General features: G+C 39.9%; 1 protein-coding gene across 4 annotated transcripts in view; it reads right to left on the reverse strand.

Moving 5' to 3' along the window:
- Nucleotides 1–25921, reverse strand: part of LOC104426635 (sterol 3-beta-glucosyltransferase UGT80A2) — a 98038-nt gene extending 72117 nt beyond the window's left edge. The window contains exons 1-13 of one of the 4 annotated variants that reach the window (XR_005548197.1): nucleotides 25652–25921; nucleotides 24495–24667; nucleotides 23596–23829; nucleotides 22938–23049; nucleotides 22660–22827; nucleotides 21984–22047; nucleotides 21774–21831; nucleotides 21461–21599; nucleotides 21166–21296; nucleotides 20556–20658; nucleotides 20363–20439; nucleotides 20003–20279; nucleotides 19200–19516 (exon numbers count right to left, since the gene is read on the reverse strand). Coding sequence is in view for 3 of the 4 variants with exons in the window: in XM_039306232.1 (XP_039162166.1) it covers nucleotides 24495–24667; nucleotides 25652–25754 (276 nt within the window). In the remaining variant the exon portion in view is untranslated. Of the gene's footprint in view, nucleotides 1–19199; nucleotides 19517–20002; nucleotides 20280–20362; nucleotides 20440–20555; nucleotides 20659–21165; nucleotides 21297–21460; nucleotides 21600–21773; nucleotides 21832–21983; nucleotides 22048–22659; nucleotides 22828–22937; nucleotides 23050–23595; nucleotides 23830–24494; nucleotides 24668–25651 lie in introns of those variants that run through there. The other 3 variants (XM_039306232.1, XM_039306231.1, XM_039306233.1) reach the window with 3 other exon arrangements.
- Nucleotides 25922–27726: the final 1805 nt, after the last annotated feature.

Raw genomic sequence — 27726 nt, forward strand, 5'->3', positions numbered from 1 at the left:
TCTTAACATTGCGACCGAACAGGACACAAGGGCACAATAGTCCAGTCCAGCCTCCATTGGAACTCATGCAATAAGCTTTTCCTTAACCAGCCCAAAATGCGATATGAGATCATCTAAAGAATAATCTAAGGCAAGGCACAAATGAATAAGCAAAGTATAGCCAGAGCAACCCAGCAGAATGTTGTAACCAACTATCCATCGTTAATGCTTACTTCACAGTTTATAGGCTTACTTTGCCGCTCATTTTAACTCTTGTTTAAACTCAAGCCTATTTTGGGTGGACCTTAATTGAAATTTGACAATCTTTTCCGACATTTCCTCAATTCGTTCGCCAAGCCCAAGGGAAATCCCATTAATAAAACTAGCTTAGTTCCCAGAGTAATTCAAGTGCTTCAATAATGGGCTCATGTATTTTGCGCCATTGTCGGATATTCGTAAAACACATACAGCAAAAGTAAAAGGCAATTTTGTTACCGAGATTATCTGAACACCATTTATTCCTGCTTACAAAGTGTTTTAGATCTTGCTCTCAAATGTGCATATGGCTAGCATGTTTGAAACGAGAGATAACAAGATTCTCTATTATCCACTCACTAGACAACATTATGCAAAAGTTGTTGTTCAGGAAGAGGTTGTCCACGCTCGTGGCATTTGCGAACTTCCAACCGCACCAGTAAAACGAGTTTAGCATATGTCTACCTAGCCATTTATTCCTGACCTATCTAAGGCTTAAGGAAAGATTGCCAACATCGGTATCACATGAGCATCCATAAATGCCAGCATGCACCTTCCGTATCCGACACCCCAATCAGAATAATCAAAAAATGGAAGCTCTGTACTCAAGACAAGAAATTTGGCGTTTTATTGAATGATGCTATGCTGTACAGTTGCCGTTTCAAAAGAAAAACAAAACCTATACTCATCGTATTCACAGCAGGACATGCAGATCTCCAAGTCCAAAGAAGTCGTCGGCATTGAATCCACCGCCGACAGCTGAGTCCTCCGGCGAAGTCGAGGGACCTTTCCGGCCGCCGTCCACCTCACCGTCCTCCAACAGATTCAGGAACCCATCCGGGTCAAACCCATTATCCTCAAGGTCGCCGTCCTCCGATAGATTCAGCAACTCGTCCGGATCAAACCCATGATACTCAAGATCGGAGCTCGTGGGGGTCGACGCCGCTCCAAAACTTCCACCGCCGGCAGCATCAGATATGTGACCCTCGAGATCGGAGAGCGCCGGGGTGGACTCCACTGCGGAAATTCCGCCGCCGCCGGCCGAGTTCTCGGGCGGAATCAAGAGACAGTCGCCGCCGCCGTTGCCGTCGCCGTCGCCGTCCGTCAAGAGATCTGAGAGCGCTGGGCATTGGCCTAAACCCTCGAAAAGCGCATCAATCTCCTCCGCGCTCAGAATGCGAGATTCGCCGCCACCGACCCCGACTTGGGATGCTTCCTCCTCCAAAGATTTCAATTTATCGCGCGCGCAGTCGCGGACGGCTTCGTACTTCAAGATCAGGGACTCGAGGTCCTCCTCGGTTGCGCAAGCCTCCCACTCCGTTTCCATCCAGTCCGTCCACTGGGTCAGGCCCATCGGCGGGGTCACGTCGCCGTCGCCGTCGCAGTCGCTGTGGCGGAGGTAATCGCCGATAATCTCATCGGCCGATGGGTCGCCGAAAGAGTAGGGCTTGCCGGCGGGGGAGAAGACAAGGACGGCGGTGCGAGCGCCGCAGAGGCGGCAGAGCTGGGAGGCCTTATTGAAGAGGCCCTTGCGCCTCTTGGGTAGGTCACGAGCCGGGCAGCCGGGTCGGCGATCTCGGCTATTTCCGTTCGCCGGCGCTTACCCATCAACGGCGGAGTTCGCTAGACACTGGTTTTCTCGGAGAGAAAGAGAGAGAGAGAATGGGTAGAACGAGTTTGCTGGTTCCTTGGTTTCTTCGAGAGAGAGAGAGAGAATGAAGGTGAAGAGGAATGGAGTTTGGGATTGCAGAGAGGGATGGAAGGAGGGACGGCGAGGACGAGGAGAGGAGAGGAGAGGAGAGGAGGGAAATTTCTGAGATTCGAAATCTCGACGACGATTAGAGGCGGCAAGGCAAAAGCTCCGTTGCAGCAGGTGGCGAATGACGCCGTTGTCCTCCTCCTGGCCGGCTGTCCTGGCGGCCCTCGGAGGACAGGAACGACAATTCGTCGCCGTTCCGGCGATGTCCATCGTGGAAGAGATAGAGAAGAGGGAGATGAGCGATCTGCCGTTGATTAAGACGCGTATTATTTCAACGATAAACGATTTCTGATTACGACAGATATTTCCTAATATATATAACTTGCTCAGTTCCCCAATTTTTTAAAAGGGAATATTAAAAAGTAGATATGAAGTTGTAATATATATTGAAATATATTGAGATGACTCGAAAACTCTAATTTTTTTTTTTTTTTTTTGGAACCATATCCTTTTAACTACAAAAGGAAATAGAAAGAAAAGTTCAATTCCCTTCCATAAATTTTGAAGGTACTTCCGAAAAATATTGTTTTCCTAAAATCATATTGCAGCGCTAGAAAATATGGACAACCGTAAAATATTTTCATTATGAACGCTATTATTAATCATAGATTTGTTATTTTTAATGAAAGCATATATGGTGGCTAATTTTTCTAAACAATACAACAAATCATATTTTTGGAAATATTTTATAAATTAGTCTATTTTTTTAAAGCCATGACCTTTTCACTATAGTAAAAGAAAAATGAAAAGTTCAGCTCCCTTCCTAGAATTTGAGATCAAGGTTTTTAGCTAAGCGACTTATTTGAGTCATCACACAAAATGCGGCAAAGAACATAATTTTATTATGTTACAATATATCAACGCACAAAAATGCAAGTAACTGACTAAATTATATTTCATGAAATAGAGATAATATAGGCATTTTGTTATTGATGCATTTATTTTGTAAAAAATAAATGATTTGAAAAATATTTTTCTAAAATCAATGCCGTATCACTGAAAAATTATACAAATGCAAAATATTTCCATTATCGACACAATTATTAAATCATAGATATGTTGTTGTTAATGAAATTTATATGTTGACTAATTTTTTAAAAATACAAAAAATCAAAGTTATGAAAATAATTTCACCAAAAAGAGTTATGAAAATAATTTATAAATTACTCATTTTTCATATAAGCGCACTTTGAATCTATAGTCTCAAAAGAATAAAAATGAATAATAAATTATCTTATATCTCATTGCTCCACCTCATGTCAAATTTGCCCAATCATAGTCACGTAATAGCTTTGTTTATTCTTTCAAAATGAGGCGACTGAAACTTAGGAAGGATATTACTTTGTAATTTACAAATTGCAGAAATATTGATCATTGAAAAATGGAAAATCCATATACTCGTCGTCTAACCTCATGGCAGATTTTGTTGATTTATCATCATGTGATAGCTTATGAATGACTTCTCCTATACTAGGCTACAGTACAACCTCAAAATGTTAAAATAATTACAATCACACAATATTAAAACAACCGTAGAAAAATAGAGGGTGATTAGCAAAATTAGTAGGCAATAAAATAATGAGTAAATGACACCATTAAAATAAAACATTTAAAAGAACTATTCATGGTGGCCGAGTATAGGGCTCTAGTGTCAACGGCGTCGAGTCTGGTGGTGGCAATGGCTATGGTAGCGGCGATATCGGCAGCGAGAGGTGTGGAGTTGATGGTGGTGGTGGGGTGGTGTTCAATTCCAGCATTAGCAATAGGGGTGGCCACTAGGCTAATACAAAGCATGATTGGCCAAGGCCCAATAATTAAAAAATAAAAATAAATTGCCCTTTTATTAGAAAAAAAAATTAAAATGGTGTTATTGAAATATTAAAAATAATTGAAAAATTAATGAAAAAATAAACCTCAAATAATGGAGGTGGAGAAAATCTACGTGAAAAAAAACGTGAGGTCAAGAAAGAATGTGAAGAAATGATTTTTCTTGAAATGGTTCAGAATGTGTGTATACATATAATATGAATTGAGGGTGGACAAAAGGTAAAGAATTGTTAATTGCATGGAAAGAACATTGACCAAGACATCTTTTATCCCTTGATGATGGAGTTGTGCGTGCAATCAGTGCCCGCCCATTTCCACACCACCTCTCTTCCTATTCTCATTCTGATTTTAATTCTCTCCCCGAACTTTTCCCAGTCCTCCCAGCATAGGCTTAAGGACCAGCTTGATGCAAATTTCTATATTCTATTTACTACAAAATTCGTAAGTCGACAAAAAAACGATTAGGACTGGTCTCTTACCGGTTGCCCGTTTTCATTATTGACAGAATGATTTTATCATTAATATTATTCAACTTATCACACTAAAGACTGTTCAATTCAATTTTCCTTGGTCTTTTTGATCCATTAATTTGTTATTTGCCAGGTAAAATCGGTCACCTATCATAAGAAAATTAAAAAGAAAGCACATTAAGGTGCATTCATTTTGCGAAAAATATATTTAGAAAATATTTTCTTAATATTGATCACTTACATCACTTATATAGATGAATTGACAAAAATGTTCTCATCATTTATGAATATTAAAAAATGTTCTCCATCTGTTGTCCTTTCTTGCTTGTGCCACCCCCTACCTTGCCATTTTCCAAATTTGTCCTAGTTGAATGGAATGACATTTCGGTCATTTTACCAAGATTGCGCAATATTCATGCACTATTCATGTACTTGAAAACAATTAGTGTAAAGATTTAGCAATGATAGACCTAATTGGGCTAGGAGAGCCCATAGACCTCATGGGCCGCCGTTGGGCATGTGGCCCATGGGCCGCCCATCATGGGTGTGGCCCATTTGGGCTGCCCAACATGGGCTTGGGCCCACTTGGGTCCTCCCTTGTGGACCACCCTCAACTTCCCGAGTTTCCACATCTTGTCAATGAGAAAGTGAATTTCCACCCCCAAAGTGGCCTTTTCGATACTGTTGTGGTTTATCGATCCTGATGATTATCCTATTCGACGATTGATTGATTTTTTTTTTTTTTTTTTTTTTTGTAAAGGGTAAGAATATATTAAGCTTTGGAAAATATACAAGAATTCGGAGCCAAAAATCACACTCTAGTTGCGGGAAAACAGGGAGAGTGAGAGGGAGCCGAATCAAAAGATACAAAGGCAAATAAGAATAAACTAAACAACCCGTGACACTACAAACTACCACAAACCAAACTGCCGACCCTCAATCAAAAAGGCGAAGAATGGAGAGGGTGTTAGGAAGATGTAGCTGAGTCAAACACGGAGGGATCGAAGCCCCAGCTTCTTTGGAGTCTTTTGTTTCTTGGAGTAGGCGGAGCATTTTTAAACGTAAGAGCCTTGTCCTTCACAACCTTGATCAGGTGATTTTTCATAGCTGGGATCACAAAGGAATCACCTCGAAAAATGATGGAATTCCTCTTCTTCCAGATAAGGTGGCACATGGCCCCGAAAGAGAAACGTGCAATACTATGAAAGAAATCATTTCCAGTTAGGAATTTTAATGGCCAAGACAGGTTATTCACCCACATCCTATTCCTCCAAGGAATATTACACCTAGAAGCCCAAAAATATGCAAGAGTTGCGGAGGTCTCCACATTCAAAAAACAAGTGATTAACGGAATCAAGAACGGAATTGTAGAAGGCGCACATTGTAAACTCGATTCTTCCATGAGAAAAGAGTAAGGTTTGAGTTGGTAGCCGATTTTTAGTAATTAGCCACATATTAAATTGAAACCTAGGGGCAATCGCATTATCCCAAATAAAATAAGCTCAAGACACACGATTGATTGTTGATACAATTCCGTCTTGAAAATTAAGGTTGGAACGAAGATGTCACAACAAAAGCCCTCTTCATTATTGTTGACATGACTATTTATTTTAGTTTATTTAAATGTTTCTTAATTAAAAAAGCAACGCTTGATTATGCTTGATAATAAATGCTAATTTAACATAATTTTCATTTTAATAATATACATCATGTCTAACTGCTAATTATACTTTTTATTATTTATTTTCCATATACGTTTTGCTCATGAACTAGATATTTAAACTAAATATAAACTGATTAAAATAAACAAAGGAAACACATTTCAACCTTAATACTTACATATAAAGAAGTGTGGGGAATTTGTAATACATTATTCATCACGTGCATATTTGGAGGACAAGATAAAACGGAGCACATGACAAGGAAAAGTTTGACTCGGAGGCTCTGGGGAAGAGCCCACTTTTCTATTGTGGTGATGTTTAATCAGCCAAGTTCTGGGTGAATGGAAGACTAAGGTTTAAAGGAAGGACTACAATTGTTGTGAGCATCAGCCCTACAGATATTAGAACTAAGATAAATTCATATGCATAAATTTATCACTTACAAAAACGAGCTATAAATTAAAAAGTAAAAGGAACTTCAAGACAACTTACTTTTCTAATTAATGTTGAAAATAGCTTTAAGAAATCTCTATCAGCGCATGTGAAGAAGAATGAAAACGCATATTCTTATATAGAAGAGATTTGCAGTCTTTTGATGTCAAAATTTGCCCTTAGGTGATCCAAAAGTATGTTGTTGGTCTCTAAAAAGTATGTACAAATAGAATCACTTTTCCAATTATATATATATATATATATATATATATATATATATGTATGTATGTATATAAAGAGAAATATGTACTTTCAAGATAATAGATTATGTTGCTTTTGTTTCATTTGAAATGATCGATTTTATTTGTAGTCATCCAAATGACGATTTAACATGAAATATTGTTTATTTTTGCTTTCAAAAATAAATAAAGACCACTAATATAAAAACTTAACCAAACGGGCTCTAAGATTTTAAAAACCAATTTTAACTAGCACATCACCAAGAACTAATCATAGGAAGCTAATTGAAGTCTCGGTAGAATCCCACACAGAATCCACCTAACCAACATCGCTAATTAGCCATTGTAATCGCCACCAGTAGCGATTCTGTTCATGAACTGGGCCACCACCTCCGCAGACTCCCTCAACAGCTTGATATTCCTGTTCAGCTTCTGGCGCTTCTCCGCCATCTCCGGCTTTTCCTCCATCATCCTCTTGATGCCGGGCCCACTCAGCTCACGCCTAATCTCCTTCTCCATCTCCTTGTTCACCAAGTTGTGCACACTGAACCGCAGATGCAGTGCCACCGTATCGACAAACCTCCTCAGCGCAATCTTCCAGTATGGGGGTCATCCTCATCTTCAGATGGAACGCCTGCCGAAGCAGCTGGTTGTTGTGATTACGCAGATGGACCGGATCGACAGTGCCTAACCCCTCGATGTGAATGTTGCTCAAGCTTTTATAGTAGGTAAAGAAATAGTCCTGCTGGCACACCAACTTGTTCTGCTCCAACAGGTACTCGGGGTTGCAATTGTAGTCAGTGAGCTTCTCCATTTCTACAATCTTCATCATCCTATTCATCATCTTCCCCTTCATCTTCTTGATCAGACTGGACGCCGCTCTTCTCATCGGGCAGATGGCTCTTGAGTCCACATTGTTCACTGAATAAAGCAAGATAAAAGCACATGGAAAAAGCTTGAAGTACCTTCAAATGATTATTTCTTCTGCAGTGATTGGCGAACAAGGCCAGTGTAAATGCCACACATCCGCCAAGCAAAGCTTAAGCCCTTACCGATGAGAAATGACGTATGAGGGTCAACGCAATTGAAGGCCGGTGTAGCTGTTGCTAGTGCAATGCCTCCTTCCACGAAAATGGCATGACAGACGCATGGAGTAGTCCAAGGAGTGCCCTCTGTCAAGCTCTTAACATTGCGACCGAACAGGACACAGGGGCACAATAGTCCAGTCCAGCCTACATTGGAACTCATGCAATAAGCTTTTCCTTAACCAGCCCAAAATGCGATATGAGACAATATGAAGAATAATCTAAGGCAAGGCACAAATGAATAAGCAAAGTATAGCCAGAGTAGCCCAGCAGAATGTTGCGACCACCTATCTATCGTTAATGCTTACTTCACAGTTCACAGGCTTACTCTGCCGCTCATTTTAACTCTTGTTTAAACTTAAGCCTATTTTGGATGGACCTTAATTGAAATTTGACAATCTTTTCTGACATTTCCTCAATTCGTTCACTAAGCCCGAGGGAAATCCCATTAATAATACTAGCTTAGTTCCCAAAGTAATTCAAGTGCTTCAATAATGGGCTCATGCATTTTGCGCCATTATCGGATATTTGTAAAACACATACATCAAAAGGAAAAGACAATTTTGTTACCGAGACTATCTGAACACCATTTATTTATTTATTTATTTATTTTATTTTTTATTTTTTTTGGTGGCCCAGGAACCTCCAACGCGCTTCGCGGGAGAAAGAAACCACCTGAGCGCCGGGGGCCCCACCGTGACCCCCAAGCGCAGGTAAGACGCGCGTTATGCATTGAAGCATCGCTTCCACGGAGGTTCGAAAACACCATTTATTCATACTTACAAATTGTTTTAGATCTTGCCCTCAAATGTGCAGATGGCTAGCATGTTTGGAACGAGAGATAACAAGATTCTCTATTATCCACTCACTAGACAACATTTTGCAAAAGTTCAGTTGTCCTGAAACTTATAACTTTGGCCGTCAGCACAACGAAAAATTCCAAGTTGTCCAATTTTCATCTGCAGGAGGCTCAAAGCTTTCAGGAAGAGGTTGTGCACACTCGTGGCATTTGCGAACTTCCAACCGTACCAGTAAAACCAGTTTAGCATATGTCTACCTAGCCATTTATTCCTGACCTATCTAAAGGCTTAAGGAAAGATTGCCAACATCGGCATCACATGAGCATCCATAAATGCCAGCATGCACCTTCCATATCCGACACCCCAATCAGAATAATAAAAAAAAAGGAAGCTCTGTACTCAAGACAAGAAATTTGGCGTTTTATTGAATGATGCTATGCTGTACAGTTGTCGTTTCAAAAGGAAAACAAAACCTCTACTCATCGTATTCACAGCAGGACATGCAGATCTCCAAGTCCAAAGAAGTCGTCGGCATCGTATCCACCGCCAACAGCTGAGTCCACCGGCGAAATGAAGGGACCTTTCCGGCCGCCGTCCACCTCGCCGTCTTCCAACAGATTCAGGAACCCATCCGGGTCGAACCCATCACCGTCCTCCGAAAGATTCAGTAACTCGTCCGGATCAAACCCTTGATCCTCAAGATCGGAGCTCGTGGGGTTCGACGCCGCTCCAAAACTTCCACCGCCGGCAGCATCAGATGTGTGACCCTCGAGATCGGAGAGCGCCGGGGTGGACTCCACTGCGGATATTCCGCTGCCGCCGGCCGTGTTATCGGGCGGAATCAAGAGACCGTCACCTTCGCCGTCCGTCAAGAGATCTGAGAGCGCTGGGCATTGGCCTAAACCCTCGAAAAGCGCATCAATCTCCTCCGCGCTCAGAATGCGAGATTCGCCGCCACCGACCCCGACTTGGGATGCTTCCTCCAAAGATTTCAATTTATCGCGCGCAGTCACGGACGGCTTCGTACTTCAAGATCAGGGACTCGAGGTCCTCCTCGGTTGCGCAAGCCTCCTCCCACTTCCATCCAGTCCGCCCACTGGGTCAGGCTCATCGGCGGGGTCATGTCGCCGTCGCCGTCGCAGTCGCCGTGGCGAAGGTAGTCGCCGATGATCTCATCGGCCGATGGGTCGCCGAAAGAGCAGGGCTTGCCGGCGGGGGAGAAGACAAGGACGGCGGCGCGAGCGCCGCAGAGGCGGCAGAGCTGGGAGGCCTTATTAAAGAGGCCCTTGCGCCTCTTGGAGTAGGTCACGAGCCGGGCCGCCGGGTCGGCGATCTCGGCTATTTCCGTTCGCCGGCGCTTACCCATCAACGGCGGAGTTCGCTAGACACTGGTTTTCTCGGAGAGAAAGAGAGAGAGAATGGGTAGAAGGAGTTTGCTGGTTCCTTGGTTTCTTCGAGAGAGAGAGAGAATGAAGGTGAAGAGGAATGGAGTTTGGGATTGCAGAGAGGGATGGAAGGAGGGACGGCGAGGACGAGGAGAGGAGAGGGAGGGAAATTTCTGAGATTCGAAATCTCGGCGACGATTAGAGGCGGCAAGGCAAAAGCTCCGTTGCAGCAGGTGGCAAATGACGCCGTTGTCCTCCTCCCTGGCCGGCTGTCCTGGCGGCCCTCGGAGGACAGGAACGACAATTCGTCGCCGTTCCGGCGTTGTCCATCGTGGAAGAGATAGAGAAGAGGGAGATGAGCGATCTGCCGTTGATTAAGACGCGTATTATTTCAACGATAAACGATTTCTGATTACGACAGATATTTCCTAATATATATAACTTGCTCAATTCCACAATTTTTTAAAAGGAAATATTAAAAAAGTAGATATGAAATTGCAATATATATCGAAATATATTGAGATGACTCGAAAACTCTAATCCTTTTTTTTAATCATAACCTTTTAACTACAAAAATAAATAGAAAGAAAAGTTCAACTCCCCTCCCTAAATTTTGAAGGTTTTGGCACGCAATTTTATCCAATTCGTGAAAAAATATTATTTTCCTAAAATCATATTGCATCGCTAAAAATTAGAAAATTATAATTTTTTTTATTATGAATGCTATTATTTAATCATAGATTTGTCATTTTTAACGAAAGCATACATGGTAGCTAATTTTTCTAAACAATACAAAAGATCATCTTTTTTTGGAAATATTTTATAAATTAGTCCATTTTTTTAAAGCCATGACCTTTTCACTATAGTAAAAAAGAAGAAGAAAATTTTAGCTCCCTTCCCTGAATTTGAGATCGACGTTTTTAGCTAACTGACTTATTTGATTCATCACACAAAGTGAGGCAAAGAACGTAATTTTATTATGTTACAATATATCAACGCACAAAAATTCAAGTAACTGACTAAATTATATTTTATGAAATAGAGATAATATAGGCATTTTGTTATTGATGCGTTTATTTTGCAAAAAAATAAATTATTTGAAAAATATTTTCCTAAAATCAATGCCGTATGACTGAAAAATTATACAAATGCAAAATATTTCCATTATCAATGCAATTATTAAATCATAGATACGTTGTTGTTAATGAAATTTATATGTTGACTAATTTTTTTTAAAATACAAAAAATCAAAGTTATGAAAATAATTTCACCCCAAAAAAAAAGTTATGAAAATAATTTATAAATTACTCATTTTTCATAGAAGCGCACTTTTAATCGGTAGTCTCAAAAGAATAAAAATGTATAATAAATTATCTTATATTTCATTGCTCCACCTCATGTCAAATTTGCCCAATCATAGTCATGTAATAGCTATGTTTCTTCTTTCAAAATGAAATGACTGAAACTTAGGAATGATATTACTTTGTAATTTGCAAATTGCAGAAATACTAATCATTGAAAAATGGGAAATCCATATACTCGTCATCTGACCTCATGACAGATTTTGTTGATTTATCATCATGTGATAGCTTATGAATGACTTCTCCTATACTAGGCTATGGTATGACTTCAAATGTTAAAGAAGGATGCCAATAATAACTCGATATGACATGTTTTTAGTAATGCTCAAATTTGTGTATCACACATTGTAAGTTTTATTTTGTTAAGAGTGGTTTAAATGAATCGAAAAAAGGTTATGCTCTCACAAAACATGCGTTTCCCTCCTCAAAATATGTGAAACAACACTTGACAAAATTGATTTTGGAGAACAACGCCACGTTTGTTAAGATAACGTATCACGCTTCCTAGGTGTGCTGTGATATTTCTCATTCTCAGTAGTGACGCCAGTAAAAGGAGCACGCTTGCTTTCTTCCTCACGTGCCATGGTATTCCTCCCGCCACTGAAGAGAGGAGATGGGCTGATGCCACGTGGAAGAAAAAGCGAGTATCGACACCATCACGGAACCAGAAGATCCTTCCGTGTCCTTGTAATAAAATGCACTCGAAGAGTGGCGTTGAGGTGGGGCCCACAGTGTGGTATGATTCTATCGGTACTCACGAGCCACTTTCTCCGACTTCACCACGAAAAATTGCAGACTAAACTGAATATATATATTTTGATCAGAAAGTTATTTTTTGTTGATTCATTTTTACAATTGAATTAAATGTTCGTATTTGGAATTAAGAACTTTTTTCTTTTTACAAATCATTCACATTGAACAAATCCAAAGAATGATATAAAAAATTTGATTTAAGCCAACACTATCATGATCACAAGACCACCAACTTATTAGAAAATGGCGTTACAGGAGATGCTCTTGTCAAAAGTTTATACTCATGGAAGCAAAAAGATAATTGGGGATGAAAAATGAATTGAATTGGTATTTTGTTTTGAAAAATAAGATAATAGATTATTAATGACCAATATTGTTTTCTTGTTTTTTTTTCATTTTCTGGTTCTTTTTTTTTTTCCTTTGGTATGTCACCACCTTTCAGGCCAATGTCCTCTTCACTTGCCTATGGAATATGATATGTCTATAAACACATACATATATATATATATATGGGCAAGTGTGTGTGTGTGGCGTGTGCGTGCACCAACATAACTGGTGAGGGTATAAGGATGACCATCGAGCAAAATGGACTTGAAAGAAGGAACAACTTTGCATTGTTGTTGATGATGGGCAAACTTGGGACTTTATCAAGTCATTTGATAATGATATATAGAAATACTAATATTAATGGACACACCCGTACAAAAAAAGATTACATAATTTTGCCGCTTAGAAAATTAATAATTCGACAAATAAAAAAGGACAAATGCTATTATTTTGTTTTCAAATAACTATAAGCTTTTAAAATTAATCACCGATAATACTGTTATGAAATAATTACAATCACACAATATCTAAAACAACCGTAGAAAAATAGAGGGAGATTAGCAAAATTAGTAGGCAATAAAATAATGAGTAAATGACACCATTAAAATAAAACATTTAAAAGAACTATTCATGGTGGCCGAGTATAGGGCTCTAGTGTCAACGACGGCTGAGTCTGGTGGTAGCAATGGCTGTGGCAGCGCCGATATTGGCGGCAGAGGTGTGGAGTTGATGGTGGTGGTGGGGAGGTGTTCAATTCCAGATATTAACGTAGGGGTGGCCACTAGGATAATACAAAGCATGATTGGCCAAGGCCCAATAATTTAAAAAAAAAAAAAAAATTCCCTTTTATTAGAAAAAAAAAATATAAAATGGTGTTATTGAATTATTAAAAATAATTGAAAAATTAATGAAAAAATAAACCTCAAATAATGGAGGTGGAGAGAATCTTCGTGAAGAAAAACACGAGGTCAAGAAAGAATGTGAAGAAATGATTTTTCTCGAAATGGTTCGGAAGTGTTTGTATACATATAATATGAATTGAGGGTGGACAAAAGGTAAAGAATTGTTAATTGCAAGGAAAGAACATTGACCAAGACATCTTTTATCCCTTGATGATGGAGTTGGCGTGCAATCAGTGCCCACCCATTTCCTCGCCTCCTCTCTTCCTATTCTCATTCTGATTCTAATTCTCTCCCCGAACTTTTCCCAGTCCTCCCAGCATAGGCTTAAGGGCCAGCTCGATGCAAATTTCTATACTCTATTTACTACAAAATTCGTCGTCGACAAAAAAATGATTAGGACTGGTCTCTTACCGGTCGCCCGTTTTCATTGTCGACAAAATGATTTTATCCTCAATATTATTCAATTTATCACACTAAAGACTGTTCAATTCAATTTTCCTTGGTCTTTTGATCCATTGATTTGTTATCTGTCAAGTAAAATTGGTCACCTATCATAAGAAAATTAAAAAGAAAGCACATTAAGGTGAATTCATTTTCTGGAAAATATATTTAGAAAATATTTTCTTAATATTAATCACTTACATCACTTATATTGATGAATGAACAAAAATTGTTCTCATCATTTATGAATATCAAAAAATGTTCTCCATTTGTTGCCTTTTCTTGCTTGTGCCACCCCCTACCTTGCCATTTTCCAAATTTGTCCTAGTTGAATAGAATGGCATTTTGGTCATTTTATCAAGATTGCCCAATATTCACGCACTATTCATGTACTTGAAAACAATTAGTGTAAAGATTTAGCAATGATAGACCTAATTGGGCTAGAAGAGCCCATAGACCTCACGGGCCGCCCAACTCCCCTGAGTGTGTGGCCCATGGGCCGCCCATCATGGGCGTGGGCCCATTTGGGTTTCCCAACGTGGGCTTGGGCCCACTTGGGTCCTTGCTTGTGGGCCGCCTCAACTTCCTGAGTTTCCACGTCCTGTTGATGAGAAATTGAATTTCCACCCAAAGTGGTATTTTCGATACTGTCGTGGTTTATCGATCCTTATGATTATCTTGCCCGCAATTGATTGCTGATACAATTCCATCTTGAAAATTGGGGTTGGAACGAAGATATCTCAACAAAAGCCCTCTTCATTATTGCTGACATGACTACTTGTTTTAGTTTATTTAAATGTTTCTTAATTAAAAAAGCAACGCTTGGTTATGCTTGATAATAAATGCTAATTTAACATAATTTTCATTTTAATAATATATATCATGTCTAACTGCTAATTATACTTTTTATTATTTATTGTCCATATACGTTTTGCTCATGAACTAGATATTTAAACTAAACATAAACTAATTAAAATAAACAAAGGAAACACGTTTCGACCTTAATACTTACATATAAAGAAGTGTGGGGAATCTATAATACATTATTCATCACGTACATATTTAGAGGACATGATAAAACGGAGCACATGGCAAGGAAAAGTTTGATTCGGAGGCTTTGGGGAAGAGCCCACTTTTCTATTGCGGTGATGTTTAATCAGCCAAGTTCTGGGTGAATGGAAGACTAAGGTTTAAAGGAAGGCTTGGAGGCGACTAGCAGGCTTTTGGGTGGGAGAGATTTTTGAAAAGGAGAGAGAGGGCGAGCGCCGCGCGGCTTTCATGGAGAAAAAGACGCATAATAGAGAGACAATTTTGAAAGAGAGTTCTTCGCGTGCGAACGAAACCAAATAATGCAGAGAAGGATGAAGCATTTAATGAAGAGAGATAGAGGGGAGGCAAAAGTTTGGCCGAAAATAATGGTGGGGCCATGTGGCAACACATGTTGCCTCTGATTGGGCCGGCACATAGTGACGCGGCATGGCCAGCCCACTCAATATTTTCTCTATTTTCACACCTGCGGAAGGCATTTGATGATGTGTCAACTCATGTCTTTGACAAATGTTATTACATACTATAGAACTTTTGTAGATTAAATTCGAGTAATCTTAAAATTTGCTATAAAATCATGTATAATGATGTTAATTTGTGTCAAAAATTGCTGGTCCTAGTTAGCTTGGATGACAATTTTGTTGTGCTTAGCATGATTCTAAAGTTTGGGAGTTAAGCCGTGCCTATAAAAATATATTGAAATTTCTAAAAATAAAAGGAAAAGATTCTCGAATCCATCGACACAAACTACCAAAGCTAGGGACTTAAAAGTGTACTTGACTCTAAATCAATTTTCATCTCTATACGACTTGAATCAATATAGATAGAATGTATACGAATGATTCAAGTATTTGAAACATCTAAAAGACATCGGCCAAACATGGTGCCAACTAAACAAGCCATAGCATTTCATAAAAACACTACCTTAAAATTAGGAAATTCATGTACCTTAATATAAGAATAAAATTGAAATTGTGAAGAAAATAATTTTCATCCACATTCTTCTTTTACCATAAAAGGCCTTTGGAGGGAGCACTGATGGCGAGTGAAGAAGAAACGCTATTGTGGATAATGCATGAAAGTGCATCTTTTATAATATGGAGGAAGCTATACTTGTTCAGAATCATCCGTTTTCAATATTTAGATAAAATCATCGAAATTATCCTGTTATTATATTGCTTCATTGCGTCCTCTCTCTCTTCTCAACTCTTCTATGTCTTCAAACAAGTTTGAAGGAGATATCATGTCATGTACGCAGAATGTAAAATGGTTGGTGATTGAGAAGGAGATTGATGGGTGACAGTCTCGGTAGGCTTGATTTATGTGATGGCGGACTAGTGACGAATATGTATTGGCCGATTATGAAGCTTATATGTTCATGTTTTTCTTCGTTGATGCAAGTAGCTTGGTTGAGCTGCTCTTAGATTGCCCAAGAAATAAAAACCTTTGTTCTTGGGAGGGGGATGAACGAAGAGTAATGAAATAAAGGAAGATGATAAAATGGGCTTGGTTCAGTTTCAAATGGATTGGGTTTAAAATAGTGGTTTGTGTTGACTTTGATTTTCAAATGAATTGGGTTTAGAAGTTCAATTGAGAGGGCCTGGTGTAAGAACCCATTTGTGTCTATGGACCCGATCGGCAAATTTCAATTTTGACTCAAGTCCCCATTTTCAAAATATGAAAATTTAAAAATCTTTAAAAATTTAGAAAATTTTAATTAATTTTTTTTTTTGAAAATAGGCCTTGATTAGGTTGTTAGATTTAGCTTAGTTTCATTTTAGCTAGTGTATATAATCTAAACATCTTAACAAATGCCTTTGGTAGATTGACCTTTTACAATAGAAATTGAACCCAAATTTTCTTTTTTGGCATAAATTGAACCCAATTTAAACAACTCATGGGGTTGCAATCTAGGGGCATAATAGTAAGGTCATGCATATTCTTTTTTTCTTTTTTTTTTTGTGACCCAAGGAATCTCATAAGTTCGACAAATGCCGGAAGAAACCCCTGGGGGAGCGATTGTAGAACCCACCACCACAGTATTCTAGGTAACAATCCCTAATGATGCATTTGGGATTCGAACTCCTCCCTTTCGTGAGGGGGAGAGAACCCCAAGCCAGCTGCGCTGCTGCGAGCGGTGGTTAAGGTCATGCATATTCTTTGTTTGACGCTATGTTGACTATACTTGCATATGATTTATTCTTATCATACTAGTTGTATACTTTCCGTTGATTGCGCATTTGTGCTTGGACATTTTTTAGTGGCAGGGTCATAAAATGAATAAAGATTGTGTGAATCACTTAGGCAACAATTGTCGCCACCTACCCCTTGAGAGGCTGCCCTTAAGGAAATAAATTTAGAGATATTACCAAATTTGGGCCATCGGCCTATAGTTAGTGTGATTTTCCCAAACCCATACCTTCTGTAACATTGATTTCCTTACTCTATGCATTCAAAATGAATCGTTACTAGCCATTGTCAAAGGTTAGCTAGAAACACTAATCAAAACGCAAGTGTCATCTTGATGCACATGTAATCAGATATTTCAGACTCGATGACTTGATTACACTAGTTATACAATTAATGCTTTTTTGGTACTTAAACTTAATTAAGTGCTAACCAAAATGTCAAGTCGAGCAGTCTATTGAAAATTTTAAAGTTCGTCCTAACTATTCATAAAAATAATAATAACAATCAATGTAAGAAGGAGGCGCAATCAAGTAATATTGAAATGAATGGGGCAAGTAACAACCTAGCCTCATCTCTAAAAAGAAAACGACATCCAAAAAATCCTATGATAAAGCTTGTAGGCTTATTCAATTTTGGATTCAATTTGGTCTAAATCTAAAATTTATATTGAAAGCCCTAAACCAAGTGAATTCTAATTTTTTTAGCTTTTTTCAAAGATTTCTGAATTTTATGAATTTTGCCGAATTTTTTGAATTTTTTATTGCCAAAAGGATTTTGGACATGGTCAAGGAACCCGGTCCGAAACAGTAATCTTGAACTCGGGTGAGGCCCGAGTATGGCCCAAACATTGAAATAACTCGTTTCGGCCTAGCCCAATCCATTGATTTTTAACCCGGCCCGATATCCAGCCCACACGGCACCCTCATTTCATCTGATTTTTTTTTTTTGGTTTCTATTTTGTATTTCCTTTTTCTCTTCTCTGCATCTTCTTCTTCGGGACTTTCTCTACAGAACCATCAACGACGGGCTCGACCAAGACTCCAACACATAGGTTCACGCCGGAATTCCTACCGGTCCGGCGGCGTCGATACCCGACGTCGCCGACCGTCGTTGAATATTCTCCGTCGGTCACTACTCCGGCCACGACCGAGCCATTCCAATGAGGAAATTTCGAGGCTCGAAAATCACACGGAACAGCATAGAAGACGCACAAAGGGTATACCAAAGCAGTGAAGAATGAACTGACTTGGCGGCCTCAAGCCACGCCATCGCCGGCGACGGAGGTTGAGATTATGGACTCTGAACTAGTGTTGTCCAGTGACGACGACCGGCGCCGAAAGATGGCAAAAGCGCATCATAAAACGAAGGGTAAGACGTGGAGTCAGATTCAGTTCGACAATTAATGAAGTGGACATAATGCCGAACAGGTGATATGCGTTTTCTTGGATGCAAGTTTTCGACCCAAATCTGACCTATTCCAATGTGCCAAACCAAGGCTAATGAGCGTTGACATAGAAGCTCCAGTGCTCTTCTACAAACGGAATCGTCTGATGACGACGTATACACCGCGAGATTTGACTCGCGCGGAACCTTCAGCTCCAGAAACTCTCTCCTGTGAAGCAGAGAGAAACAGAGCTCGTCCGGTGCTCCGATGAGGCCAACAGCGGTGGCGGCGAGTGGACACTGGACAGTGTTCCTCAGAGACGGCGGTCGACGTCAATTGTCTGTGCTTCCCAGGTTTAGTGTGGAGCTTCCATAGAGTTCCCAATCATCGACACAAACAATGTACATTTATCCTTTCGTAGAATGGTTGGTTCTAGTTCTTCCATGCACAATCGATTTCCTTTCCGGATCGCCACATAACCTAATTCAAATGACAACCGAAGATCAAACCTTCGGCGGAAGGTATTTCGTGGCAAGTCATTCGAACAGGAGGATCTACTTAAAACGATTGTTGAAACCACTGCAGTTGCGGTCGGATAGCGCCTCATGCTGTCGGCCTCGAATCAAGAATGGCCGTCCACGTCCAACAAGAAGTCCTTCGAGTTTGTGGGAGCAGCCCGATCCTAGATGCCAACGCGTCTGTAATGTTTGGTAGTTACCCTTCTGCTGTTATGGTCACTCTTCATGAATTTTTCACTTGGGTCGAGCCTTCTGTGGTCTGTACTTGCAATTGGCAGCTGACCATGATATGAATTAGTGAGGCTACTAAACTGAACTGAAACTTCAAATTAGCGACATGTCTACAGATGCCGCCGTATCTCGTCCAAGAAATCAGGCGATGCGGACACTGAAACGCAGTAGGATTGATGAAATTCAAATTACCAGTGATTAGGAATACAGCAATTTTGCAACTGTTTGAGAATACAGACATGGGCCACACAGGTCCACGGTGGAGACTCAACATCCGAAAATCATTAGCAACCAAAACATTGTCTTAACGACAGGGGACTTGAATGGGAGTGCATTGAATGAGCAGGCAATGACTCCGGATCCAACTTGAGCTTTTCGGTTGGAAAGTGTTTGTAGAAAGCCTTCACTGCTCCCTCCACTCCATCTTCAAGTTCCATGACTTTGGCCAGTTCTTCTGCGCGCTCTTTCACCTGAAATAAAGTAACAAGAATCAGAACACATCGACCACGAGAATGTATGGGATCATCCAAAGTTTAAAACAACGATGACTCCCCAGTTATCCACAAGATTCAGATAAAAGTGCCAGAGCAGACATATTCTGAGTCAAGAACATGGAGTCACGGCAACCAATTGCTGACAGCAGTAACTCAAGATATTCTTGCAGATTGACCAACACATTTTTCAGTAAAACACAGTCCATTTATGTACATAATCATCAGCTGGTGAGTTCTATTGACATTTCAACTCCGCTATTGATCAAGTAGGACTCCAAGCAGGTCCTGCCAGGAATTTCTGGAGGAACCAAAGTCAAGATGGTGCAGTTAGCAGCGAGTTGCTTTGACCATAAGGAGAATTAAGAAAGGCCTTACTCAAATTTGATAGGCAGCCAGTCAAACTGAACAAGCAGATCAATCTTATCCTTAAAGAAGTAAAATTTGATTGCAATGACTGCATACCTTTGGATCCAGCATGAAACGTATTGCATCAACCAACTTTTCAAGAGAGAAATCATCAACTGGAATTGGCGCCGGGCCCAACCCCCATGAATGCACCCGATCTCCCCAAAAGGGCTGGTCCCCAAAGAAAGGTACAACTGTCATCGGACACTGTTGAGAAGAGAGATAAATCAATTTAGTCCAAAGAGAGAAAACAACATGAATCCCCAAAGTTGGCATATGTAGTTACCACGGCTTTAAGACCGGCATGGGTTGTACCAGCTCCTCCATGATGTACCTGGTAAAGTATGGGCATGTCATGCCAACTCCCAGATCGCACTAAATAGCATACATCTCAGTAATAGGCAATTCGGTCCTTACCACAGCACTGCAGTGCTGGAAAAGCCAGTCGTGAGGGCAATTATCAAGCAAATAGACAAAGTCCTTTTGTTCTGCAGCTGCAAAAGAGAGAAGCAAATAATTACAAGGAAGTATCCACATGGCTCCACATCTGTTGATCGTAATGGAAGCTCAGGTTACAAGAAACTTCATGAAGACTAGTCAAGCTACTCACAATTCCCAAGACCACCCCAGCCTTTGTTGATGATGCCTCTTTGACAAGTAATTTCCAGAGCCTTAACTATGATCTCAGTCATCTTCTCTGGTTCCTGAACTGGCTGTTTTTCACTAAATTGTATGAATACTCGAGATGCAAATCGCAGAAACAAAGTTTCCCTTTTCTATTTCTACATTAAGAACCCTCCCCAGACCCCACAATGGTGCATCCTTTTAGAATACACTTGCCATGTGATGCTTGCAGAGTACAATACTTTTACTCTTCTACATAATAACACTAGTACTTTCAACTGTGATAGGTTCTCCTTCTTGTTCTCGTTGTCGTTCTTTTCTTTCTAACTTTCATTGTACTAGTAAATCACTTGATTACCATCATAAACACATCCATTCCTCCTGTGTAGATCACTCCATCCACCGAACCACATTTTTTTTATGAGAGTATCTGATACATTTCTTTTTTACATATGCCAAGACATTATTCAATAACCACCAAAAACATAAATATACGAAGTTGTTGCACTTCTTTTCTCATACAAAATCAAAATTTCATGTAAGAAAATCTAAACTGTATAAAGAACAGACCAGATGTATTGGAAAGAGGAACTCACAAGGCTACCAAAACCAATGTAGATAGGCTTTTCACCTCTCTCTAGCCATTTGACAAGAGATTCTGGTGGTTGATAACTTGATGCAAGATCAAGGAAACAAAATCCGACCACATCAATTTTTGGTCCCCAATCTGCGGGTAGTGGAAGAAAACTACTAAAAGCACTTCTAAACAGAAAATGTAGACTAGTCCTTCAACCTTCTGCTGTGTATATTATAATCTACTCCAGCAAAAGATGCTAACCCTACATTTATTTGAACCCCAACTTGCTTTTAAACAGCTTAATAGTACCTTACCTTTCGGTTTGGGGACTAGGTGAGGGCTCCAGATATAAGCATAAGGCACATCAGGAGGAGAGCTATGGGATCCACGTAAAGAAGTGACAGGTCTTAGCCTCAATTTTTTCTTTCTGAACTCGTTGATCACATCTTTTACCTCAATTGGAAAAGAATCAATAGAAAAAGAAAGAATCAGCGACAGTTTCATGATATCTTACAACTAACCAAATTAATGCATCTACAATTCGGTATAACAGCTGCAAAAACATATTGAGATACACATAAAGAACTACAAGGAGAGTGCTCAAAGCAGAATTCCAGATACACTTACTCTGTAGCCAACTGGTTGCTTCACATGGGACAAAAGTTTGGGGAATTCACTAGTAGGCCTGACAAAGAGAAATGGAACAGAACCCTCCGTAAACGGCAAGAAACTAAGCTGATAATTGCACCCCATCATACAATCATATGTAAAACATATATGATCACATTCCAAATGGCAAGTTAATATTTGTAATAAAACTCCAGAGAGGAAATTTACGTCCATGGCGTTGTGGAAACTACATGAAGTGGCAGATTCAGCGCTTCAGCTACATGTGTATGCCCTGAAAAATTACACTTGCCAGTGTTAAAAAGCAGTTCCCATTGCTCATAATTAGTATCAACTATTATCCGACAAGCCATGTAAAATTAGATTGATTATATTTATACAAAGGAATAGTGGCACAAGCAAGGAGACTAGGGTGGCTGGCTCGATAAAATTTGCAAAACTTCTGCTTTCATTTGCAATAGAAATGTACACGACGACTTAGGAAACATTTCTGGACCTATCCTACAATCAATTTCATTTTAAAACACAGGACTTGTGTTTCAAAAGAAAATATCTGAAAACAGGAAACAACTTATGGTTATTTTCATTCTTTTCCAGTCCAAATGGTCTTAGTGGAGAGCTTAATATCATGAAGAGGACAAACATCTCATTCAGCCAAAAGACAAGCATGCATAGGCTGATTTCTCAAGCTTCAGTCTGCTAAACAATTAAAATAAACTATAACCATAGTCAATGTTACTATCAAGTACGATTCAAATTCCAGACTTCACCCAAAAGACAAGCATCATATTGACTGGCTGAACAAACGTATTAAAACTGACACTATAGTCGATGATATTATCAAACATAATTTGAAAAGAAATCATGAAACCTATTTAATTCTCACCATATGCTGGGGGATTAGCAATTATTGCATTGGCGTTAAATTCTAAATGGGTATCAGGATCTGGATCCATGCAAGCTGGGAGCAACGAGAATATGATATCTTTTATTTGATTCTGGATGTGTGTTTCTGAAGGTCCTGAAGGAAAAAAGCCTTTATTTTTTACCATATCTGCAGCAAAAAGAGAGGAGAGAATTGGTACTACGCGATTTGTAATAAAAACTAAAACCCTCATTAGGATTAAACAAGAACTTTAGGATCAAGCCAGACTAGGAGCATACATCCAGCAAGAACTTTAGGATCTCCACCTAAAGGATAGAACTCTAGCCCTGCCGTAAAGACAAATTCTTTGAAATCCACATGAGTGGCCAGTCTCACCCTATGCCCATGTTCCTGCAAACCAGATATTAGCTGCTGTCAGCATAAGATCTGCATCTTAATGAATGACCATTCAATGATGCAGTGTATGTAGACAAATAGACAATTAGGATTAAACGACATTGTGCTGTTGAGCCATATTCCTTGTACATCAACTGTCAGTAGCTAACATAAATTGACTCATGATCAGGACATGACAAAAAAAAAAATAATAATAAGCACGACAATCATCAACTTATTCTTTTTGGCTGTAACAGTCATCAACGAATTAGCTTGCAGAAGAATCACCTTGCCAAAAAGCACCCGATGTGTTCTTGTCTTCATCTGACAAGCTATTCTCTCTACAAAAATTCCAAAATCTACGATTCCATACTATCGACTTGCAAATAAATAGCTTCAAGCCAAAATCGAGAGAGAGAGAGAGAGAGAGAGAGAGAGAGAGAGAGAGTTTACAAGTGTGAGCTACACCTGTAACGTAAAAGGCCCTTCAGTTATAAGCAAGGATAAGCCCGGTTGCAATAAGGCACATCACAAGTAAGTAAGATCTTGCAATGTACAAACCTGTAAGCATTTTCCGATAGCAACAGCGGGTTGGACATCTCCCCGGGTCCCAACAATAAGCATTACAATCTGCAGTGGAGGTAAATCAGGGACGTCCTCAGGAACTGGTTCTTCAGTAGCTCCATTATAAACAACTCCAGTTCCAAAATTTAGACTTTGCGATGCGATGTCGCCTGGAACTTCAAACTGCACAGTACCATCACTTTCAGTAGCAGCTCGCTTTAACCATTTAAGCTGCAGAGTAACATCATTGACATAAATCCGCATGCTTCAGATTTAAATCCATCTCAAACAATTAAAATAAACCATATTAGATAAATAAGACCAATCATCATGCACAAATAAAAGAGTTGAGTAGATGTGTGAAGAAACCTATCCAGCTGCAGCAACATTAAAATTTTGCAACAACGCCATTTTTTAATAAGGGAACAGTCTGCGAAAGAAAATGCAAATTGAGTCTACGAATGATTCCCCCTGTACTAAGCCTATGGTGCAACATCACATGTCAAAGCAGAACGCTGAGAGTAGCTTAATATAACAAATTTTAGTAATACTCAAGCATGTGTACCAGCCACAATATGATTTTTGGTTGAGCATGATTTAAATGAATCGATAAAATGCTTTGACAAAACATGTGTTTCGCTCCTCAAAAAAATGTGAAACAACAATTAACAAAATTGATCTTGCAAACCGTGTCAATTGCCTTTGCGTTATACAGTTTTGGATAGAAGATTATTGCACCAATCTAAGCTTCATAGCATGAAGATTATTTTGCTCTCTGCTATTGTCCATCAGAGAGATTTAATCAAGATAATCAAATACTTATTCTATAGCAGTACGATAAACAACTGTAGTTAAAAAGAGAGAGTGAACAACGACTGCGATTGCCAATGCGAGACCTTCTTTTTCAGAGGAACTTTTTCATCAAAAAATTTAGCTGTAAGAAGACCAAGTTTGTTGTTTTGTCTCCACTGCCCAGTCCTTGAAAGCTGGGCGGAGTCTGATTCTGACTTTCCAGATGTTGATGCGTCCCCAGGCATCTTGTGGATAGGGGAACTCATGTCAGTGGACCCTATATAGAGAAAGTATAGATCAGCAAAGGAAAATTTCTGGGACGCGGACTAATATATAATGCATTGGAAATAAGGATGCAAAAGCAGAGACTTATACTGTTAAGGAGGAGAAGGGCAAAGACGTTCTGAAAGCTTCAAGTTCAGCCTACAACATCTCTAAAACTCGGCATAAGTAAAACAAAATGTGGAGGTAACTAGCATGAATCAGTGACAATTACACCGTTTGAAGTCAAATGGTGTCACGTCGTTGACGGAAAAGTGCATAAAAGCACGTTTCCAATTTGTTTGACATTCACATATGACAGGAAATTTACTGCCTTCATTGAAAAGGAGAGATTGCCTTAGGCTATTCAGACTATGTCAAACAGTCATTTAAGTGATTTCAGGAAGGTTCTTCTGATCTCCTGGTTTTGGATACATTAAGTGAGGGAAAACATAAACTAGCATGCATTTTGGAGAACACCACCACATCTGTTACAATAGCATATCATACTTCCGAGCTATGTCGTGATATTTCTCACTAATGACACCAACAAGGACCCCACAAATACAAGTAAAAAAGCCGACCCCGATCAGCCGACATTTCAGTTCGGTTCGACAACACGAAAAGCTGGCCAGCAGCTCGATCAGCTGACACTTCGGCTCAAATGAGAAAACTTTAACATACATAGCAGGAGACCATCGATCACATTCCAGAGACAAGCGAACTCTAATACCCGGTCGACCCACATAGACAATGCAATAACCGTCGTTATAAAAGATTCAGCCTTCACTGCACAAACAAGAGTAGCCTCTAGAGTTCGCTCAGATAAACATCCAAAAATCACAGCACAACACCGAACTCGCAGGACCACGCCAAACTCCAGTCCCGCTCATACGCACCAAAAGACTTCATTTTGGGATGAACCCAAGAACAAAAAAGAAAAAGCACGAAGCGACCGCGGAACAAACGATCGACACAATTCAAGAGGACAGAGAGAGACCGGAAGAATGACCGTCATGGCCACCATCGCCAACATCGACGGAATTCACGGACTCTGAGGAGCTTCTTCGGCGGTGATCCTCGGTGCCGTGGTGGTGCTCCATCTTCCACGAAGAATGGATCTCTGCAGGAAGCGAATGAAGAAGAAGAGAAGGAGAGGAAGAGTGTGGAGAGAGTTATACGAAAAGTGGGTTGCGTGGGAACCGGAGGAAATATGATTCGCGCCGCGATGGGCTCCCAGATAACTCGCTACGCACGCTCTCTCGCGCGCGTTGGGGAGTGGTCGGATGAATAAGGAGAGATTTGGTGAGCAAAGAGTCCAATCAAACCGAGACGCCTCTTTGAAATCTGCCAAAATGCAAACCGATGGCCTCTCTCTCTTCTTGATTTGTTGCTGTTATCTGGTGTTGGAGCACGTTTGCTCGCTTCCCCACATGGTATTCCTCCCGCCATGAAGAGAGATGATGGGCTGATGCCACGTGGAACGAAAAGCAGATGCTAATATTTGCTCGCAGAATAAAGGTCAATTGTGCCTTTTGGGTACATTTTTGTGGCCTTCCTTTTGGGAGAGTCGCTAACGAAGTGGTCAGCAGATATTGCATCAAAACTTGGAGAGGTAATGGAGGTAAAATTAGAGGCAAAAGAGAACGGTAGTTACAAAGATGAATAACTCAAACAAGATCAAGCAGTCGACTCTGAAGATCATTTGTATTTCAATATGGTGATTGTATCATTGTAACTCAAGACAATTGAAAGGCAGAAAAACGAATACACTTCCTCTCTCTATCTTCCAAGATCAATCTTACTTGATTTGCTTCAGCACTTTGGACTTGAGCTGTCAACCATTCTTCGAAACTCTCTCTTCAATACAGGGATTGCTTCAGCATTCGCTGATGATCTTGATTCACTTTTCTCTATTCTCTCACCTTCTATGTATTCTTTCTATCTGTTTTCCCCATTGCATCTTAAGTAAAGCAAAGCAGAGTATTTATATCAGGGTATGTAACAGAACTCGGTTACAAGGGAAAACCGAATACAACAACTACTTTAACAGAAGAAACCTAATTGACTACGCTTATGACTTAGCGATCCGAGTCATTGATTCTTTAAGCATCTCGTTCATTGATTGTCGATCCAGGCTGGTCTTCCTTATAAGATCTTTGCCGTTGATTTAACCCTTTGACTTGGCGATCCAAGTCATTTGCTGTATTGCCAAGTCCTCTGCTTTCGCTGTATTGCCAAGTCCTCTGTTTCTGTTTTTCTGCAGCATATTTTGTTCCTTTATACTTAACATCCCCTTGCAAATTGGGAAGGGGGATGAATCCCATTCCCAATTTGGTGCGAAGAGACAGATGAGCTGAGTGAGAGAGGGACTTAGTGAATATGTCAGCTACTTGAAGATGACTGGGAACATGTTGGATAGAAATGGAACCAGACGACACCTTTTCACGAACAAAATGGAAGTCAACTTCTATGTGCTTTGTTCGTGCATGTAAGATAGGATTGGCTGTGAGGGAAATAGCTGATTTATTATCACAAAACAATGATGTAGCTTTTGTAAGAGGAATACCAATGTCACGTAGAACAAAACCAATCCAAGTTAATTCAGCTATTGTAGATGCTAGAGCCCGATATTCAGCTTCTGTGGAAGACTTTGAAACAGTAGTTTGTTTCTTGGCTGACCAAGAAATCAAGTTAGAACCTAAGAAAGTGCAGAATCCTGTAGTAGATCGTCGAGTAGTAGGACAACCTGCCCAATCGCATCTGAAAACCATAGAGATTTGTCAAACCGTTGGAGTGAAGATAATATCCAAGATGAACAGTTCCTTTTACATATCGTAAAACTCGTTTTAATTGATGAAAGTCTGCCATTGTGGGATGTTGCATCTTCTGACAGAGGAGATTTGTTGCAAATGCTAGATCTGGTCGAGTGATAGTTAAGTATTGAAGACCACCTACCAAGCTTCTGTATTCAATAGGATCTAGCTGAGGGACTTCAGCATTGGTCATAGCAATTGGCCGTAGTGGCAAAGGTGTGGAAATTGGTTTGCAATCTGTCATATGTGCCCGTTTGAG

The sequence above is a fragment of the Eucalyptus grandis genome, chromosome 2, assembly GCF_016545825.1.
Source record: "Eucalyptus grandis isolate ANBG69807.140 chromosome 2, ASM1654582v1, whole genome shotgun sequence".
NCBI lineage: Eukaryota > Viridiplantae > Streptophyta > Magnoliopsida > Myrtales > Myrtaceae > Eucalyptus > Eucalyptus grandis.